This window comes from Balearica regulorum, chromosome 5, assembly GCF_011004875.1.
Source record: "Balearica regulorum gibbericeps isolate bBalReg1 chromosome 5, bBalReg1.pri, whole genome shotgun sequence".
Classification (NCBI taxonomy): Eukaryota; Metazoa; Chordata; class Aves; order Gruiformes; family Gruidae; genus Balearica; species Balearica regulorum.
The window spans coordinates 58,799,476-58,821,143 of record NC_046188.1 but is presented as its reverse complement, the minus strand read 5'-3'; the positions used below and the strand labels follow the sequence as shown (position 1 = coordinate 58,821,143).

Sequence of the window (21,668 nt, the reverse complement as noted above, 5' to 3'; positions counted from 1 at the left end):
TGGATGTGCTGCTCACTTGCAGCCTCTTTTCTTCCTCCCCAGTGGAGAGGACAGGCTAACCAGACAGGGCTACAAGCCCTGAGGAAAAGGGTGGGGAAAGAACTAAAGAAGGTGTAAAGTTGGCCTATGTTATAGAGAAATGGGTCAGGCTATCACAGAGATACAGCTGCTACAGTATTTCTTGTGGGTTTTTTTTCCCCCTGTAAGAATGGTCTAATGCAGGAACAGATTGGCAAGACAGGTTATGGACTCCCCATCCTTGTAGGCGTTCAAGACTCAACTTGACACAGCCCTGGGCAATATGGTCTAATCAGACCAGCCTTGATCAGGGCTGGACTAGATAACCTCTGGAGGTTCCTTCCAACTTAAACTGTTCTATAATATCTAACCATTTTCATCTTGCATAAATTTAAAACAGTATCACCACACTGTTGGTACATCATCCACCCAGCAAATCTAGTCTCCTATCCTATATCTGGTCACTTGCCTTGTTTTTTTTTAAACCGGTGTTTTCATCATACTCAAGTCTCTTCCCTTACTTCAGCTTTAGTCACTCACTCTGCCCCCCCTCCTTTTCTAACTGGCTTATATCCTGCTTTCTCCCCAGCTTCCAGCAAATTTGTCTTCATCCTTCTTCCAATCCAAGTCTCACCAGCTTCTTTCCCTAATCCACCTCATTGCTTTTATTTCTGTGCATTTGCATCACTAAGCTTTTTCTTTAAATCTCCTTTCTGCTAGGAATTTTGTCAGCAAGATCCTGGGAGAGAAAGATTTCCTTTATCCACTACAAATATTGCATCTCATTAGTTAAAAAGCAGCTGAAAGCATCCATTTTTAGGAAAATACATGAACCCTGGGGTGGGGCCTACATGGCTGCTTAACAGGATCAATGCACGTGTATTCTGCTTAATCTCAAGAGCTGTCCTACAGAAAAGACACAAGCACAGGCTTAGTCATGACGTACTCACTGAAATGAAAACTTGAGACTTGACTTTGTGAACTCTTGCAAATCTTCACAGATCATATGCAAGTTGCAATTTTCAAAGGCACGTTAATGATATTTGGGAAGACTTTAATGAGGACAATAATGCATATTGCATTCCTGAAATGATTAGTAACTGAAATACTCCTATGGTATTCATGCAGAGAAAATCTTACCATTCTTTAAGATGGTTGAAATACTTCCACAAAAAAATCAGCTTAAGACAGAAAATTATTAGACTGAAAAATCTCTGAACTGCAAACAGTGTCTGATGGAAGGAAGCAACCGCCAGTCACAAGAAGTGATGCTGAAACAACTCTCAAACTGTTCATTACAGAGAAAAAACAGTTAGTGATGCACAGTGCTGACTTATGCTTTTTGACAAAAGTTGCACCAGCAATGTAACCCCCCCAGTATAATGTTGATAGATAAAATATGCCATCCAGCAGGGTACTTAGGTGCAATTTTTTATTAAAAAAACTCCAAACCGCACACCCTCCCCAAATTCTCTGAACAGCAAAAGCTCTGACAAGTATGCTTTAAATTCTCAACACTCAGAAACCAGAGGGATGCAAGGGGGTAGGGGAGAGGTTGGTTAAAAATAAAGGCTTCTTCATGAAGACTTCACCAAGTTGTCTATCTAGAGAGCGCCTCCTGTATTTTTCCCTCCACTAATACTCAAATAGAATCTTTTGGGTGCTGTCACTTGTTTTGGAGAAAAGATGTAACATTAGAGGAGAAGTTTTTATGTAAACTCAATCTAGCAAGTGGAAACAGGAATCTCTGCTGAAAACTAGGAATCGAACAACTAAGAAACAGCAGGTGGGATTTAGGCAGCTAAAAAACAAAGCACGAGCTGGTAGAGGGCATGCTACCATGGAGCAGAAAGCAGGTTTGGGGCACTTGGGAACTCCAGCAGCTGAGAGGACAGCATGAGGAGACTCCATGTAGTGGAGAACGTGGGAAATAGCAGCTAGAAAATAGCAGGAATTTGCCTTTTAAAGAATGACTATACCACTGTATTGCTTGACAAAGGAAAAACCCTGCAGTGACAGTACCAGAAACTCCTTAGATTAAACAAAAAAAAAAAAAAGGTGATGCTTGGAGGATGATTAACAGGAAATGGAATAAAGTTTGCAACAGCAGTCATGGAAGAAAACTTACAGTTATAAAATGCAATCTAAAATGTGCTGGAAGAAAGAACTGGGAAGGAAAGACAGGAAAAAAGCTACTCCATTCATTCAGCAACCTTGTGATTGTTCATCCTCCTTGCACAGACAGCACTGAGAAGTTTGAAATAGTATCCATTTATTTAGTTTGAAAAGAAACATCACTTATTTTTAACACACTTGAAAATAATGTACAAAACCGTTGTAATTTTATAAAATTTATAAAAACAACAAATAAAAAACAATCTAGAAAAGTAATATGACAAATGACACATAACCCCACAGTACTGAAACCTTCATTAAGGAATTTTTGGAAACTGCATTCCCATGTTTGACAAAGCTGGATTCCAAAATCAGTTCAAATATGTCAGCACACTAACATAATTAAGGTTTTTCTGAATTAAATACTGGCTGCATTAGGGTCCTTAACAACTGATATGACTGCAAATATCAGTATTTCCCCCAAAATAGTCTGATTAACAAACATTTGTGAAAAAACCAAAATTATTACCTACAATTAACGTTCTGGTTAAACACACTTCAACTGATAATATACATTACCGCCTTCTGGGTCTCAGTGCAAAAAAAAATGACTGACGCAGACTGAAAAACTGACTACTCCAAACAAAGTTTTTTAGAGGACCCAAGTGTATAGGTTACTAATTTCGTGAAGTCATTTGACAGTTGTAAGCTCAGAAATAAAAACATAGCAGAACTAAGGCTCTCTAAAATCTTACTTTTGTTTCCGTATGTACTTGTACGTTAATATTTTCCAGTATTACACTAGAACTCTGTAGCAGGGTCAGAAATGAAATCTAGATCCTGTGGATGCTTTGATCAAATGCTTCAATAGATGAGACACAGATATTTTTCTTCATCAACAGCCCTTACCTTTTTCAGTATTTTACCATTGCATTGAAACATTGATTTCATGCTATAATCAGTAAGATTGACTTTTAGTGAGTAAACATAACAAACTACTAAATGTTAGGAATTTCTAAACTTCTACATGCTTTCTCCTATAATCTTAACTTCTTTTACTGTATTTTTTCCAATCTCTGGTAAAAGCAAGCAAAACATAATTAAACAGTAATTTCCACCACATTAATCATTCACTGTATAAAATGGAACAAAGGCTGCAATACAGAAACAAAAACCTCTACTAAAGAATCTGGCAGCAACAGTTGGATTCAGATAGAGGAGTAAGATATGCAATTTAGCACACAATTACACAACTATTTTCTAGACAGAAGTGTTGCAAATTATGAACCATGGGCTCTAACCCTGGCCCTGGAGAATAACCTAATCAAGACTGACAGCACTGTGAACTGCATAAGCATGATGTACACACTCTGAGTGGCAGCACAACTAACTTGCAGAGAACTCATGTTGCCTAAAGCAGAGGTTCGCAGTCAAACTCAAGGTTCCTTTTTACTCTTTTTGCAGTATTTCAACCTTTCTGTTCCACCAGAGATACATTCCGATTATAATGCAGTTCAAGACTAATTCACTGCCACAGACTTTGATATCTCCTCAGAAATAACATATAAACGCAAAACAAAATTTATCACTGCCATAACCAGGCACAACTCTTATGACTTCAGTGTGAGCGGTGAGAACCACATTTAGCCTCACATAATTACTTTATGTTCCAGCAGCCTTTTTCCCCTGAAGTCATCACCATAGATTCAGTTTACATTGTGAATCCCATCTACAGCATGTTAAAAGTATTGTCAGAGATCAATGCTTGCATTTTATAAAAAAAAATAAAAATTAACCAGTGCAAGTAAAGAATATTTACAAATCCTTACTCTAACTAATATTATGAGATTATGCATATGTGTGTAATTTCACACTGTGGGAGTGCTAAGGATGCTATGATTTTCAAATGTATGCCACTTAAAAAAAATGTAGGCAGATCAGAAAGCTACCCACGAAGTAGTCCTACATATGTGGAGAAGAATCAGCTTGATCCCAAATATGACTGCTAACTTCACAGGTTTCTTGAACATATTAGAGAAGAAATTACTCATTAATCAATGGAGGTGAGAGGAGCTCCATCAGTATATTAACTGTCAGCAGTGCTGACAGAAAGCTAATTAAACTCATGCTGCAGTTCTGGGACAAGCACCTCACCAGCAAATGCTGAGTTCAAGGATCACATCTGCCTTGGGTGGCACTATTACAACAGCACTGCTTCTAAGTAACTATCCAGATGACCAGCAGAGCTTCCTAAGCCAGAGATTTGAAACAGATTTGGGAGTCTTCCAAGAGATCCGATTTCAAAAATCCTGCACAAAAGGTAACAAGCAATTGAGATCCATACAGCACCATTTGCAGAGGTACAGAGACCAGGATTCTGAAAGTTTTATTAAAGTACATAAAAGTATACTAATGCATCTGGTCAATGATCAATGAACTACTGAGTCAGTTGTTAGTACACTGCTGTCTAGATTTAGCATGAGAAAGGGCCATATAATCTGTACCAACAATCAAATTCAAATATAACTGAAAACACCTATACATCATTCAGAATACTTGTAAGTGTGCATGGAATGGTGTGCAGGCATACTGCGACAGGAACGATGTAAACTCACTTACCAAAACAAGCCAGCAAGTTTCTCTGAACTCAGATGGTCGTCCTTGCTTGAAGACACATTTCTTCTTTCCTGGCCAAACTTGTATTATCAATGCTCATGCATACCTTCTTTTCTATAAAACCCCACCATTTCTCTATTGCAGATTGAATGGTAAGAAATTATTTTTTGGTTTAATAGTCAAAAAAGTAAGGATAAATAATTATAAGGTGCATGCTGAGAAACTGAATGTTGGGCCTGAGATCAGAAAAAAGGTGAATGTATGGTAGGTTGTCTGCTTTTCTGTTTTATACTCGAAAAACTTAGAACACGATTAACAAAGCTGAAAAAAACCCAAACCTTGAAATAATTTTTCAGCACACATGTTAGTGTGATAAAGCACTAGATTTCATTCCAAGTGGATTTTCCCCCTGGAAGTTACAAAGTGAGAAAGAGACTTAAAGCTTAACAGACTTAACCAATGAAAACTACTGGCTTTTGGGGTTTGTTTTTTTACCATCAAGTATGTATACACAAAATACTGGCTATATAAAGAAGGCACCCAGATGATGCATGTCAGAATTGTATTCAAATTACTCCTAGAAATGAGCAGTAAAGCCTATCTGTAGAAAAAAAAAAGTTACAGTTAACTTTTGAAGCACTTCAAGAGGTTAATTAATCCTTAAATTGTAAACCCTCCCATAGGATCTGTGATTGTTTTAAACAAAACAAGGAACATTTGCCCTTAAGGGTTAAAAATCTGAGAGAAATTGAGACGAACTATTTCTAGTAATGTTGTACTTTTGTGTCAGACTTCTAACTCTCTTAACTGTCAAGCAATCACAAAAGTGTCTAATTTACATCACCAAAACAATTAATCCAGGCTGTACCCTTTCAAATCCTGCAAATCGACTGAGACTGCCAACAAAACAGGGAATTTTGAGTGGGTTGTTTTGTGTGGTTATGAGTTAATTAGTAATCTGATAACTACATTACAGATGTATCAGTATTAGCCATGACAGTTAACAGCAGTGTTTTAGTCTATGCTTGTATTTCAGGAACTAAATGCGCAGCCTACTGAATTGCCAACCTTTACCCTGAATTGAAAAAAAAAAAAACCCCAACAAAAAAACCCCTAAACAGATTACAAATGTAAATTGAAAAACAGTACATCTAAATATATTCTAAGAAACCCTGTGTAATACCATATCAGCTGAGCATGAATATATATGCAATGCGTGCTTGCAGCCCAGAAAGCCAAATGTATCCTGGGCTGCAGCAAGTGTGACCAGCAATTTGAGGTGATTCTGTCTTTCTATTCCACTCTTGTGAGACCCCACCTGGAGTACTGCGTCCAGCTCTGGGGGGCCCCAGTACAAGAAGGACACAGACCTGTTGAAGTGAGTCCAGAGGAGGGCCACAGAGATGATCAGAGAGCTGGAGCACCTCTCCTGTGAAGACAGGCTGAGAGAGTTGGGGTTGTTCAGCCTGGAGAAAGAGAAGGCTCCAGGGAGACCTTACAGCAGCCTTCCAGTACCTAACGGAGGCCTAAAAGGAAGCTGGAGAGGGACTGTTTACAAGGGCATGGAGTGATAGGACAGGGGGTAATGGCCTTAAACTGAAGGAGGGTCGATTTAGATTAGATATTAGGAAGAAAGTCTTCTCTATGAGGGTGGTGAGGCACTGGCACAGGTTGCCCAGAGAAGCTGTGGATGGCCCCTCCCTGGAAGTGTTCAAGGCCAGGCTGGATGGGGCTTTGGGCAATGTGGTCTAGTGGAGGGTGTCCCTGCCCATGGCAGGGGGGTTGGAACTAGATGATCTTCGAGGTCCCTTCCAACCCAAACCGTTCTATGATTCTAATATACTTAAGATACAGGCAACACCAAGTAACTTACAAATACAGACCCATCTTCCAATTCTAGGTAAGTCTGTCATCAGAAATGAAGTCAAAGCGCATTAAGCAGATTATGCATTTCTTGAGGGAAAAATTGTGTTGAGGAAAACATTCAGCAGACAATAAAATAAAGACTGAGGGAAGCACTAAGTAGTTGTAACTTTGATGGTAACTTTGAATATCACAGAACATGCTGGAACTGTAAATTCCCTTCAATCTGAGTACTTCATTTATTTAACAAGTGCTATCTTGGTGGAGTAAAGTACAATCCCACTATACAATTAAAAGCAGCATAACACAGAAAATTTTAGCAGACTAAGTTACTGGAAGCATTCACTAATGTAGTCCAATTCCATTTTTTAGTAACCAATCAACAATTCCTGGTGTGCAGAGCACAGAGAGGACCAAAACCACATTCCCTTTAGTAAATCCAACTAAGAGCAGATCAAATTACAGACTTAAGGTACACACAGAACCCTATAATCTCCATTGTGCCATGATGGCTCATAAGGCTTCCTTCCCCTCCTCCCCCAGAAATGTGGTGTCCATGGACAGGCACCTCCCTCAGATTCCTCACTGCATTCTCAGAACAATACCTACGCACACCTCTATTTACAAGAACTTGCATTTCAGAGCTGCATTCTCAAAGTCCAGAAGAGCATCCATCTGTGAGGATCATGATCCATCTTTGGGATTCATAAACTAAGCAGAAACCTTCCTTCAATCTTTTGGGATCTGTTGTGGCACAAGGCACAGGAATAGGCTACCCAATTCATGTTTTCTTTGCCAGGTTGTCCTGGTTTTTGGCTGTGATAGTGAATTTTCACAAGAAGCTGGGAGGGTACGCAGCCAGGATAGCTGACCCAAACTAGCAAAAGGGGTATTCCATACCATATGACATCATGCTCAGTATATAAAGGGGGCTGGAAGGGGAGGAGGGATTGCTGCTCTGGGACAGGCTGGGCATCAGGTGCAGGGGGTGAGCAAATTGCATTGTGTATCACCCACTTTGTTATTTTCTTCTTCCTTTGCTGTCCTAATCCCAACCCACAAGTTTTACCTTTTTCTTCCAATTCTCCTCCCCATCCCACCCAGGGGAGCAGGGCAAGGAAGGGGTGAGTGAGCAGCTGCATGGTGCTCAGCTGCCAGGTGGGGCTAAACCACAACACAGGTACACCAGTCTCCTTCCAGCACAGGAGAAAAAAAAAAAATCAAACTGCCCACCTATTAATGCAGAAAGCATGGTGTTGCACTGTAGAAATGTACAGAGGATGTGACAATACAGGAAAAAAGCCAGTGGCAAGGAAAGGTGAAGGTTGGCCAGGGATGCTATTGTATGTACATACAGGTGTCAGAGGCAGCAGGAGTTACAAAAGATAGCATGGGAAGCAGAAGTCATGGGGATGATCAAGGAAAAAGGTACAAGTCAAAAAGCAGACAGGAAAAGAGTAGCAAAGGAATTAGACTACAAAAGCACTGAGACAAGTTACATCTCCTCGGTATTTGCATTCTGTCCGTTACAACACTTGAAACTGGAAGTATCGCCTTGATTATCAGGAATGTGCTATTCGCTTTGTGTGGAAACTCATCCAAATTTGGCTGAGCCATACGCTTTGGAAAACAAATAGTTTTACACATGCCAACTAAAGACTCCTCAGAATTTAATAACAGTGATTCTCAAAGACTCCACCTATGCTGAGCATGTTTTAACCCAAAGTGCTTAAGGCCAAGACTTACATGCAACAGCAAGGAAAAAATCAACATCCAGCACTCTAAACAAAGCCCATTTACACTCCAAGACAAGCAACACAGTTCAAAACTGTTGTGTTTTTAGCTTTAAAACAAAACCCATACATTTCATTAAGGCCACTACACAAGTCTGCAAGAACACACACACAATGTTTTAGTAAGGAATGCCCAGAAAAGATGGTGTCCAGGGAGAGACCATCACCACCTCCAAACTTAAGCTGAAGAACCCTCAACCTAATCCCTCTGCACATCCCACAGAACTGGAGGTGAGATGGCAGCCTGCTCGCTGCTCAAACTCGTACCAATTCCCTTCTCCTAGATAGTACAGGACAGCAAAATGTGGGCCAGCAGCAGCCTGCTGAGCCAAAGCACTACATAATTTGAGATATTCTAGAGACAAAAAACAAATTTAGAGCCTAATTTTGGCACCCATTACCAGGGAATACTAATCACTTTATTATCGCTGCACCCGTCTCCTCTGAGAAAAGGGATTACCAGCTCATGACAGAAGTATTTTGATGTTTATGGATCAAATGCTACACAGGCACAAAGAGTGAAGCCAATGTGATTTTTCTAGCTAAAGAAACTTTTACACTTGCTTAAGCATTTGCTTTATTTGAGCCTTTAATATAAGACAAAACACCTCTACCTCACATAGGATACAAGAAATGAAACATTATTTCATTACAATGATGAGAATAGTTTATGTAAATTATGCAATCAATTTGAAATACATTTCTCAAAACTGTTTAAAATATTTTTACATCTCATTTAAGCTGCAATCTATTACCAAAACAATCATGTATTATTTGACTACGTATTCCTGAGTTTCATTTTCTGCAGTGATTCAGATGAACAGCTTCTGACATACACACAGCTTGAAAGTTCAACACTTTAATGCATAAAATACAAAGAAACAAGCCATGAAAACAAGGTTATGTTGTACTCTGCCATTCTAAAGCTGTTTGGCAAGTACACTTACACAAGAAGCTAAGATATACTACACACATACTACTTCTCTTAAAAAGCATGTAGTTAAAGACAAACTTTTTTTTTCAGGTACCATCACCTTGAAGTTATGACAGAAATATCTGGTATATAGTCCTCTTAAGGCATAACAGATTTACACCACCTGAAGCAGACTCATGAGAAAACTAAGAGAAAAATATTTTCTTTGAGAGACTGTAAGGCTGATGTTTCTGTATCACTGAAAACAGGAATAACATTCCTTAAAAATAATGGTATCGCTCTGCACGTAATGTCAAGTGTAATTCTTTGGTAGTTCAAAACAAACCATTTCCAGATTTTATACATAATGAGCTGCTCAACCGTAGGCTTGTTTTAACAGAAAATTTAACTTGCGTGAAAGTCATGCCATTTTTTCTTGATGAACAAGCACCGCAAATAAGACCTTATCAGAAAATAAAATCTGTGTGTTATTGCAGGCAGTTTTTCTAGAGGAGTAGCTTCTCGTTATCCTGTCCTATTAAAAGTTCTAGGCAAGAAAAGCTGAAGGAAATGACAAGAGAGAGCAGGCTGTAAAACGCTTAAAATTATTTTGCATGGTATTTTGGCAAGTTGAAAGAGATGAAATAAATAGATGATTTCACAAGCTCCTTCTCCTGCGTTAGCACGGCAACAGCCGCTCTCACGGCACTACCATACAGCAACGGTAAAAATAAGCAACTTCATGCAAGAATAGCGAATTATTCCTTCCCAAACGCGCGCCTATCCAGCTGCACGTTAGGTCGAGAGCGCTCTGAAGGCAATTGTTTTAACGCGGCTCTGCAAGTTTGCCCTCCGTCAAAACGGAAATATCACATTAAGAGAAAAGAATAAAGAAAATGTAAAAATACATTAACCCCCAGATTTATGCACGGCGAGCGCCAGCAGCGAGCTCCGGGCGCCCCGGGGCGGGAGCGGGGCACGGAGCGCGCCAGGATCCCCCCGCCCCTCCGCGGAGAGCGCGCCCGCCGCCGGCAGCCCCCGCCCGTGACGCAGCGGCTAACCGGCGCCCCCACGCCCGGACCGCGAGGGGGCGGGCGGCGGGGGGCCGGCCGGGGCGGGGGCGGCGGGGGCCGCGGCCGGTGCCCGGCCTGGCGCGCCCCGCGGCGCGAGATGCCGGCGGGCAGGCGCGGGCAGGCCCGGCGGGAGGGGGAGGGGCCGGGCCGCGCGGAGCGGGCGGGCGGCGGAGCCGCGGCTTTATTCCTGTCGGTCGGTGCCGGCGCTGCCCGGCTGCCCCCGCTCGCTGCCCCTCGCCGCCTCCCTGCGCGCAGAGCGGAGGGCGAGGCCCGGTTCGGCGGCCCGGCGCAGCGGCCCCAGCCGGAGATGGCGGTGGCTAGAATAAGGCACACTGGGTAAAAACACATTTATATACTAACCTCGCCGAGAAATTTTCCAACAATTCCTCCGTCCGACCACCATGCACCAGGACAGGAAACGGCCGCCTCAGCGCCCGCCCGCCTCAGCACCGCCCCGAGCCGCGCGGGCGGGCCTCGCGCCCCGCGATACCTCCGCTCCCATTGGGTGCGCCTCGCCGTGCGTCACCGCCTCCACTCGCCATTGGCCGCCTCCAGGCTCGGCGCCAATGCCCATTGGCTAGACGCCCGGGGCCCCGCCCCGCAGCTTCATGGCGTCTCGGTTATGCTGGGTTCGGGGCCGCCACCGCCGCCATTTTGTGCCGCGGAGAGCAAGGCGCTTGTGCGTCAGCGGGGGAGCGAGGGAGCCGGGCGCCATTTCCTTCCCCGGGGAGGGTGCCTGGCGGCAGCGGCGCTCGGGGACATCGCGGGTCCCTCGGCGGGGGCTGCGGGGAGGGGACCGCTGGGGCCGGACGCGCCCTGAGGGGGCCGCTTCTGGCAGTGCGGTCGGCCCCCCGCGGTGGGGACGGAGCGGCACGGCCCGAGGAGGCGGGCGCCTGGAGCTGGGCCGCCGGGCGCCAGCGGGGAGGGACGGCTGGGCCGCGGTCTGCCCGCGGGCCCCGGCCCGGCGCGTCCTGCTGGACCCGTGGCGCCGCCGTTCCCGCGGCAGGCGGTGCGCGGGGCTCCGTCCCTGGGTACGGGAGCCGGAGGGAGGCCGCTGGAAGGGTGCCGGGGCGCGGTGCCCTTGCGGAGAGGCCGCTCGGGACAGGGCTGGAGGGAGCGAGCACCCTACCCTTCCCCAGCTTCGTTACCTTCAGCCCAGCTCTTGTGGGTAAGGACTCTGTTCTTAAGGCTATGCTTGAGAATATTTATCCTCAAGTGATTTTTTTGGTATGGAAACACTGGTCCCATAGCAGCTCCGCAGGCAATTAAAGGGTGTTGCAGTTATTTTGGTAGACGATTTTTCAAGAAAAAAATTGCACAGCTGTGCAATTAATGTGTGCTATCACCACTGACAGACCTCAAGCTCTGTAGGGCTTACTTGACCTTTCCAAACATGACTTAGAAAAGCATTTAAGATTTTTTTGCCTGAAACTCTAGAATAATAGTTCTAAATCCTTGCAGTCATACAGCCAGCCAAAAATAGCTTATTCCTGCATAGGCCTAATACAGTGCAATTTTCCTTTCTTAGTTTCAAGTTTTCCTTCCTGTCCTTAATTGGAAACTCACCCAAAATACAAATTACAGCTGTCAGTTTGATTGGAGGTACACTAACAGTGAAATACCCAAGATAAAGTTCCATTTGGGTTTTATGACCCCCTTTATGTTAATAGATTACTTGTTAACATCTCTGCAAATCCCATGGTATTCCCCACTCTGAAGTGCTTTCTGTTTCAAGCATCAACATCTGAGAACGATTATGAAAAGTAGAAATATGCAAACCAGTGACACCCCATTTTAAGTTAAATACAGTACATATTGATTGCAAAGTAATTTATAATCAGTGCCACACCACCAGACAAATTAAGCTTTTCCACATTCCTGGTGCTGTGGAAGGTCCCACAGAGCACAGGGAAGAGAAAACCCAGCTCAGAGAACTCAAATCTGGCTTTTATAGTCCATAACAGTATAATAGAGCCTTGGACCTTCCAAGTTTTTCTCAGATTTTGAAAAACTTTTTTTTTTTTTTTACTACTGCATTCAGGTTAAAACTTGAATAGTGGATTGAGTGGAAATGCAGAACTGTAGCTCTCTTCCCAACTATACTTTCTAAAATACCCCAAATGCCCACTTCTGCCATAGAAGCAGTCCTATGCCATATATATACATCAGCAAGCATCAGTCCCATTGCTGAAACTCCAGAGAAGGATGCAGCTGTGTATCTTGGTGTGGAACGGACGCACACACACAGCGTCAGCAGGGGTACGACTGCCTAGAGGAGGAACTGCTTAAGTATGAAGAGCTTGCAGTTTCTGAGAAGCCTCTCAACAGAGTTACAGGGGAACAAATTCAGGCCCAGGATGTGAAACGAGAAAGTGCGTATGAGGAAGGACCGAAAGGGAACTTGACAGAAACGGGCAAAGATAAAATGCGCTGAGAAGCTTCGTGATGTTTCTACTCTTTGAGAACTGATAGTTGCAAGAGGAGATTTCCTTTAGAAAAATACAACTTAACCCATAAAAACTTATCAGGTATCAATTACTAGGCAGAATTAAAACCATCTACATGTTTATTGTCGGGTATTCTGTAATTAATCCACTGCAGACTTCTTGATTCTTGCAGTAGTAATTCTAGGCCCCAAGAAATTTGAACAGAGCACTGCTGTACTACGCTGACACCTATTAACAATTCTTTTAAGGTAGTGATTTAGGGAGAAAGGGTATTAAATTTACCCCATATGTCAACATTGTAAAAAAATAAGTGTATGACATAAGCCTTTTGTATTTGACACAGTTAAGAGAACTGCGCCTAACATTTCTGCTCGAAGAAATATTTTCGAGAGGAAAATAGAAAGAGGTACATAACTAGAACAGGACTCACAACTACTGCAAGAATACAGCTACATTCAAAACACCACACTGAAATAAGTGAAGATAAGGATTTGCTTTAGATGTTTATTAATCCAAGGAGATCTTCCATAATAGAAAAAACAGAGGCTTTAAATTTCCCAGCTCTTCCTTTAGAGTTGCATTATCCTTGAAAATGGAATGGATAAGTGCAAGTTCCAGGAGGAAGATCAATTTTAAATTTGACATAAGTGTATCACTGAAATTGATATATTGCATCACAAAATGCACTATCACCACCAACAACAATGCAAAATTGTTTTGCAATTTATATAAATACATTTCTTGGAGCAAAGGAAAGCAAAGTTCTAGATCCATTCTTAAAAAAGATGCTCCTTGCTAACCAGTCTAGCGACACATAAAAGCACCCTTGAAGTAAGACTGTATTCCTCACACCAAGATAAAATTCTTCCCTTGACTTGTGACTTGAAAAACAAAACTGTTCCAGAAATGGCAATGGCACTAAGTTGGTGATTTTCCCCTAATTTTTTTCATCTGCTTTGTATATAGAGCCTTCTCCTGCTCTACTGTATCTTCTGCCACAGGGCAAAAGCATCTCATCTGTCCTAAAACGTTCTCTTACATTTTTTGGGATGCATAACAAGATAAGCAGGTACCCAGCAAGCAGATGTTCAGAAATGTTTTATGTCAAACCGGGCATTTTTCAAGGTCAAGGAATGCACAGGAAGAGGCATGCTGTCATTATGTCTGTCACCTTTTTCTACAAAAATAAAACCTTGTCTAGAGATTATCTTGAGGCCGGAGTACATGTGTACGTGCTCATGAGTTACACATTTACAAAAAAACCCCAGTTCTGTACTTGGCCAGTCAGCTGAAGATTCCAAAGTACTACCAGTACAAGTACTGGTTCTTGTACCACTACTGTAATGGATACTCTGATTCAAGGCTTCACGTTTTAGGCTTTTTCACATCAGGTGCAGTATCCATCCTTTGCTTTTAAAGTATCCCTTTGGTATTCGGCTAGGGCAATATGGCATTATAGTCCTGGCTCAGTCTCTCACATTAGCACTCTGCGTGCAGGGAACTGTATTTGCCGAAGGAAGGCAGACCAGAGAGGGGTGACTGGAAAAACCCATTACACCTGCCCAGAGAAGCGCTAGCAGTTGTGCAACAAATGGAAGGCAGAGCGTGGTGCTGGTCAGCTCATCAAGGAAACCCCAAACCATGAATTCCTGCTACTCTGCTGATGCAAAAAAACACACCACACAAACCAATTTTCTGAAGACTGCATTTTGAGTATCATAATATATATATGTGCATTTCATTTTTACAGATATAAACTCAGTTTATTTTTAACCTGTATTTAAATGTTGGAGGCTTACATTAAATTAAGGTAGCTTGTTTAATATCAATTGTAACAGCAGGTGACATTTTTATATAAAAACAGCCAAAAGAAAAAAAAACAACATTTGATTTAAAAGACCTGACACCAATGATCTCAAGGCAAGATCAAAAACCTATGGATTTTTGCTTTTAGAAAAGAAAAGGGGGGCATTTAAGCCAACCCATTCACAGCATCTCCCTGCTGGCTTCTTCATACAGTGGTTTTGATAGTGGTCCCAGAGGGAACTGTATTTTGCCTCTCTAGCTAAAATACTAGTTACTATAGCAACTTTGAAGGAAGAGAATTGTGGCTTCAAAAAAGAAAGATTGGCAAAACTTCAAATACACTGTCTGGATCAGGCAGACGACAGCACACGCTAATGCTGGGAGTGCAAAAAGAGGGGGAATGAAATGCAGGAGTAGTGCACCTGCACTACCATGTGCTGGAAAAAGATTATTTTGCAAAATGAAGGGGTAAAATTGCATTCATAGATCATAGCCCAGATTAGCCAAATTAAATTGCTGTGTTTTTCATAGATTGCATATATAGAGGTTTCATCCACACACTTCAGTCAACTCTTGAGAGCAGAACTTCACATCTTATTTACCTGCTTTAGAGAAGACAACTTTTTCCTCAGTGCTTACAGTACACATTTCTATCCAAATTTCACCTTGTACAGTGAGATCTTTAAGAAAAACAAAGGACACAGAGGGTGTTGGTTTTGTTTTTTTTTAGCAGCAATGAAATATCACTAACCCCTTTTTACATAACCGAATTCAAGTCACAACCAGAGGTGACTGCACCACAAAGTCACCAGGTACAAAACTGCTAGTTCATTTTAAATTAATAACTTGAAATTATTTTCCCCAATACATCCCTTATTTTTTATTTTTATTTTTTATAAACAGCAAACATTTTGCTATTTTTGTACATAGGCTAGCAGGCTTGTTTCAATATGAAAGTGCTAATTCATTTACAGATTTACCAGTTATGTAGTGCTACATTAAGTGTCCAATATTCTACATATGAACAATCTTGATAAATGGAAATGATGAAGATTAAGTAAGGCTATCTGATTACCTTATCTTATTTACATTAAAAGAATAGACACCCAATAGGAAGGGAGGAAAGGGAAATAAATTGGGCAAATACTCATACCGCCACAGGTGTAAAAATTAAGTCTGCCTTCTAGCTTGTCCTGTAAATGAGACATTTTAAATAGTCCTGCAGCCCATGCCTATTTTTTTCCTCAGAAAAAGAAAAGCTGCCTTCATGACATCCCCTCTTGATTTCCGATTTCCAAAATGTGTCATTTGAAGCTTTAAATTCAGATTCTTCCTATCTTCAAAAAAAACCTCTGGTTTGCTTTCCAGTATTAGGTTGTATGATCAGGTCCCACTTCTGGGGCTTTTGTCCAATCTGTTTATCAATTAGTTTAGAGTGAGTTGTAGATAACATGAACCAGTTCTGGAACCACTATTGGGAGGAACACAAGCTCTTCACTACAATCACACAGTAGCAGTAAAGTGATAATTCAATTCATTCCTGGGGCAGGGCCTCCAAAATTAAATGAAGTTGGCACAACTGGAGCATTGAATTTGTATCCTCCGTGCTTTTCAATCATTTTGGATTCTAAAACAAAACAAAAAAACAGAAGGAAGATATTTTAGTGCATGTGTAGGGGGGAAGACAGATTAAGATGATGTGACTGACCATTTTGAGTCTCCCAGAGATACAGGTTTAACCTGGGGTTACCCAAGAAAGTAATCGGCACCCACACAGTGGAAATGTGCCAGGCCCCAAACAGATGGACTGATTATTTATTTATTTAAATGTCTCAATATTTTTATAGCTATGCTTAAATTAATTTATATTTTAAAAAGCCCACACTTTAGTTTTTGGACAAGAGCACATAATTTTCACACTTCAGAAACAGGACCTGAATGAATGCTGGACTTCTGAACTAGCTAATAGGCACCCAAATTCTTTCTGATTAACATTAATAGACTTTTCTGTCAAAAATAAGAGCACATGTGCAAAAAAGCAGCACACAGATATTAGCTACCTTTTCAGTGTTCCTATCTCAATTCAACAATATAAGCAGAAATAGCCACTGGAGCACCAGAAGCAGACTTTTTAGTATACACACATTTCCCCCCCATACCCAACCAGATAATTTGGAGTTTAGGTTACTAGACCATATAATAAAATTCTTAAGAGAAAACTACCAAGTTTATCACTTTTCATTTGCAACCAAACCTTAACATCTCTAGGCATCTGAGGTCCACATATCCATCAATGTAACTAACAATTATACTAGTCCTTTGTAAGACTGTTTTTTACAAGCTCTAATACATGGACAACTGAAAATTAGGTTGGTAAAGAGCAGATAGAAATGTGTATTTCTATGTTTACTACAATCTAGATAATGCAGAAGAAGGTTTATATTACTCCCAGCTCAAGATAACAATGCTTATCAATGTCTGATTTCCAGTCTAAGAGCTTTCACCTACCTCAAAATAGTTGCAATCTCTCTCTGGGAATACAGGACAGCTCGTATTATCTAGAGCATCTGCATTTTGTCTCTGTTTCTTTGGAAACAGGCCAGAAAAAAGTTGCCGTGGCTGATGAAGGACAGGGGGAGAACATGACCTGGGGAGCATCGCTTTGTTCCCTCCTGGCTCCATAGTGCACAGAAGACAAATCTCTTAGCTTATGGAAATTCTTCTTAGCTACACTAATGAGAGATAATTATATTCCAGATCCTCCTAGCAGGATGTCCCCATGTGTGGCAGGTAGCCAGAGTATCAGTATGCTCTGATAGTATGTAAGAATTTCCTGTAAAGATCTAGTTGCTGAAGTTAAACTTCACAATCTGAACCTAACTTGCTCTATGAATACACAGCTGGAGAAAAAAAAAAAACAAACAAAAAACCCCAACAACATTCTTTTTCATAAAATGCACAAGTCATATATAATCTCATCAGTATGATGTCTAGTGCATGACAGGGGTCACAGTGAAACTGTATTTTATAACCATTAAAAGTGGATCATTCTGGACACTTACAAGCTTTGTGGGATAATTTAGGCTGTTTTCTGACAAAAACTACTTACAAAATGTGCATTCTTACTACCAATCTTTTTACTGAAGATTTCTGAAATTCTATTTTGAAACATTTTGTAGTAATTGCTCAGTTAAGATGGAGGATATGAAACTGGACGGACACTCAAAATTCACCCTTTAGAGTGATCTGTATTGGCTTACTATCAAACACCTGAGAAAACTTGGCGGGGGGGGGAACCAACACAAAAACCTGAAGATACAGCCATTTCCTATATTTTTAAATCTGTATGATCTGCATTGAAGAGTAACAATCTGAAATATTTAATAGGCTTAATGATGTAGCTTTACAGATGGATACTACTTCCATAATTTGGTATTTTCCCACCCATAGACTCAGTCTATCCCAGCTGGACTAGGTCACATCAGGAAATAATTCATCAGCCACTTAATGTGTTTGTTACCATACCTAGAGTTCATCCAACTTCAGGTAATCAAATCAATTGTTTTCAAATCCAAGCAATTATGACAAATATGCTTTTATGTACTTGGCCACTTCAGAGTTAAGTGGTTAAACGTCTTGGCCACTTAAGACATTTCTATCATTCCTTACACCTGTGATACACCATACAATTTGTGCATTAAGGCTTTGTGACCTGACAATCTTAAGAGATTTCAAACATCTCTGGAGTGTAAACCGACCATGTTTTGATGAAGACATTATCAGGCTTGAATTATAGGCATTTTCTGTATTATGCTTCTTGAGCACAAAACCAGCATTCAAACAGCAAAAGAAGCATTAATGGTATAAAGGGGGAAAAATACCATGTGCTGCCCGCCTCTGATCTGCCAGAGTTGCTATGTCCTGCAATTGTTTTCTTTGTTCTTCATTAAGGCCCTGTGTCAAAGCTTGGTACCACACAGGGTTACGATTCTGAATTGCTGCAAGAGGAAGAAAACATAAGCAAAAGGGAAGTGTTCATTAAAATGTTCTGTAACTCAAAGCTTACTAACTCACTACTATTTTAATCAGAATAATATTCTGTTAGGGTTACACAATTCAAGAAATTTAAAAACACTAATACAAACTCTGACCTCTTCTCTCCCACCGTAACTTCATTCAAGTCTCTCCCCCTGCTTTGAAAGTTTAATGATGGCTTCCACTTTCCAAAGAAAGAACTTGTTCAAAGCACTAATTGGAAAGCCTGCTTGGAAGCTTTCAACAGGTTCCAGTTTACAATGGTATACACTAAAATTAAGTTAAACTATATTTCCTTTCTGGGCCAACAAATTAAAGTTACTTACTCTGAAAAATGGTTTTAAATATCTGATATTCATCAATAGGGTTGTCTTCATCATCAATAATTGTGGAATAACCTTCCAAAGCAGTCTCTTCAGCATCATCTTCTTCCCAGTCTTCATCATCTCCATCTTCACCAGCCTGTTTTGCTAGAATTTCTAGATATTCTTGACCATCTTCATCAATGTCATCTTCATCACTCCCCAATTCCTCTGAGTTAAATATCACACACACAAAAAAGTTTCTCTCAAGAATTGTAAGAACAACTCTTTAGGAAGATGGCTGATTATGCAAAACAGGCAATGGAACTGGTAACAGTATAGTGCAGACTGGAAAGGGAGCAGCTCATTTAACTCCTCTCCTAGCACCATGGTCTTCCCCCCTGACTCTTCCCTCACTTACACCAACTATGTAAGTGGGAAAGGAAAATTTTATTGTCACAAAAATGTATATAGAAAAATGTATATGCAGATCATTTGGAACAGCACTTGCTAAAACTTTAAGCAAAGCAACATTCGTGCTCCAAAGAAACTTTTAAATAATTTGATGAAACACACTTAAAGCCACATTCAAAAGGGCTGCTGAAAAGAATGCTCTAGAAATACAAAATGTAATATTATGAGTGATATACAATGACAATAGTCTGGAGAGTCCAGAATTCAACAGCAGAGATCAAAAAGAAACTGGGCTTTAAGTAGATAGATGAAAACCAACAGATACTCCTTTTGGGTGTGAAAAAACTGTTCCAAACAATCACTCACAAAGACACCAAGCTGATGATGGAAAGATAAAAATAGGGAACAAGAACTAAAAGCTTAAGCAGAGTATAGGGAAAGGTGGAATAAAGAAGTGCAGGGAAGTTGTAGGTAATTGTGAACTTCACAGAGACAATGGCAAAAGATGTGAAAGTTCGTGAAATGACCATATGAAGAAGGTGCTCTATAAAGGCTGACCATGTTGAGATTACATTAGTCCAGAAAAAAAATAAATCACAAGAACTGTCATTTTCAATACACAGCTAAAACAGCAGCAGCTTATGGGACAGTTTGTAATACATAGTCCAAACTGTACAATGGATTAGAAGGATTCCTGGAAACTCCTACTGATTTTTACCCCTCACTAAAATAGGAAACATACCCCAGTAGTAATTCCTTTCAGTAATGACAGCATCCACGCACACAAGCTAGCTTGATGTGACTTTGAAGAGACTCAGCCTAGGAAGTTAGTTTTTAAGAGAGCTTGGAAAGTAAGTCAGATCTCTTAATGACTTTCAACTGTATGTTCAGTGTTCTACCACAGCTTTTGATTTTTGGAATTCGGGAACTCTGAAGAATTCACAAAGGAACTCAGCCACTCCATCAGAAAACAAATGAAAAACACAAAGTAAGAGCGATGTTTCAGTTTCCATACCTGTTTCCTCATCTTCTTCAGCTTCATCATCATCATCGCTGTCATTTTCATGCTCTGCATGACACGCATATGCTCTTTTCAATCCATTGAATAAAAGAATAAAAGCTGGCAGGATCTGGCCAGCAACTTGATTTAATACTTGTGGTATTTGCTCCAGATCAATAAGAGCACACAAGCCAAGCACGCACATCTTTCTATCATGAAGTCTACAAAATGAAAGAGTAAAAAAAGTTACAAACGTTGTTATGATTTACAAGCAGATAATATAGAGGTGTATCACAGAGAATAATCTTCAGAATTAGAAACACTTACCCCAAGAAACAGTCCACATCATTAAGCCACTGTGTTATGAAGTGATTAGTGACAGGCTCCACATTATTGGGAAAACGAAGATTTTCCAATGTATTTAATAGTAAATGAGGATTGTAATACAAAGCAGCTATGGCAACCTGGAGGCACATTGTTCGCAGTTCACTTGTCTTCACTTCTCTGGTCAATCTCTCTAATGCAGCTTCCACAAATAAGGGTATGCACTGAAGAGTGAGAACCATTACAAATTTAGTGATCAAAATAAATTTTGTGGCTCTGTATTTCACACTAAAGCTGAGAAATGGCATAAACCCAGTCTGGCGCATAAATACAGAGGCCATAAAATGGGAATAATATTTAAATGCCAGCAGAAGTCATATACAAAGATGAAATGAAAAGGCGAAAAGATTTAATCTACTCCAAGCACATGGATTTTGTGACACCATGCGCAGTAAATGTAATTCCCGGTTACATAATCTTGTATTTTAAAAAATGAAAAATACAGGAAATGTGTACATTAGGAAGTCCAGAAAAATCAACTCAGGTTTTTTAATATCCACAAAGTCAAGAGATACTACTATCATTCTAAGAAAACAGCTATTCAAAGGAGTAGTCTCTTCAGAGATGCCAAGCTGAAAAAAAAATCACTATAGAAGATTTTCTTTCAAATAAATTAAAAATTAAAGTTTCCAGCGACCATATTCACAGGTATTAAAAAGCATGCAAAAAATGTTTAATTAGCTTGTCATGTACATAGTGGAAGCACACAAGTCATCTTTCAAATTCCAACTTCCATATGTGCGTAATGAAGTCCCTAGTTCCTCTATGACGTTAATTGGGATTCGGGAACTTCATTTTCATTCTTATTTATTTCAAGGCTATTAACTTGACAGATTGAATAATTTTCAGGAAATATTCACTAGAATTAACTCAGAATATAATTAATCAA

At 40.6% G+C, this 21,668-nt stretch overlaps 2 protein-coding genes across 8 annotated transcripts in view; both read right to left on the bottom strand.

The window, feature by feature from the left end:
* ZNF143 (zinc finger protein 143) overlaps positions 1 to 10,882 on the bottom strand; it is a 45,005-nt gene extending 34,123 nt beyond the window's left edge. For all 6 annotated transcript variants that reach the window (XR_012835794.1, XR_012835793.1, XM_075755142.1 and 3 more), the window contains exon 1: positions 10,752 to 10,882. The gene's annotated coding sequence lies outside the window, so the exon portion shown is untranslated. The remainder of the gene's footprint in view (positions 1 to 10,751) is intronic.
* A 2,446-nt stretch (positions 10,883 to 13,328) lies between these two features.
* IPO7 (importin 7) overlaps positions 13,329 to 21,668 on the bottom strand; it is a 44,336-nt gene continuing 35,996 nt past the window's right edge. The window contains exons 21-25 of one of the 2 annotated variants that reach the window (XM_075755140.1): positions 20,723 to 20,943; positions 20,411 to 20,616; positions 19,006 to 19,212; positions 18,526 to 18,642; positions 13,329 to 16,271 (exon numbers count right to left, since the gene is read on the bottom strand). In XM_075755140.1, the coding sequence (XP_075611255.1) occupies positions 16,174 to 16,271; positions 18,526 to 18,642; positions 19,006 to 19,212; positions 20,411 to 20,616; positions 20,723 to 20,943 (849 nt within the window). In that variant the 3' untranslated portion in view covers positions 13,329 to 16,173. Of the gene's footprint in view, positions 16,272 to 17,100; positions 17,372 to 18,525; positions 18,643 to 19,005; positions 19,213 to 20,410; positions 20,617 to 20,722; positions 20,944 to 21,668 lie in introns of those variants that run through there. The other variant, XM_075755139.1, reaches the window with a different exon arrangement.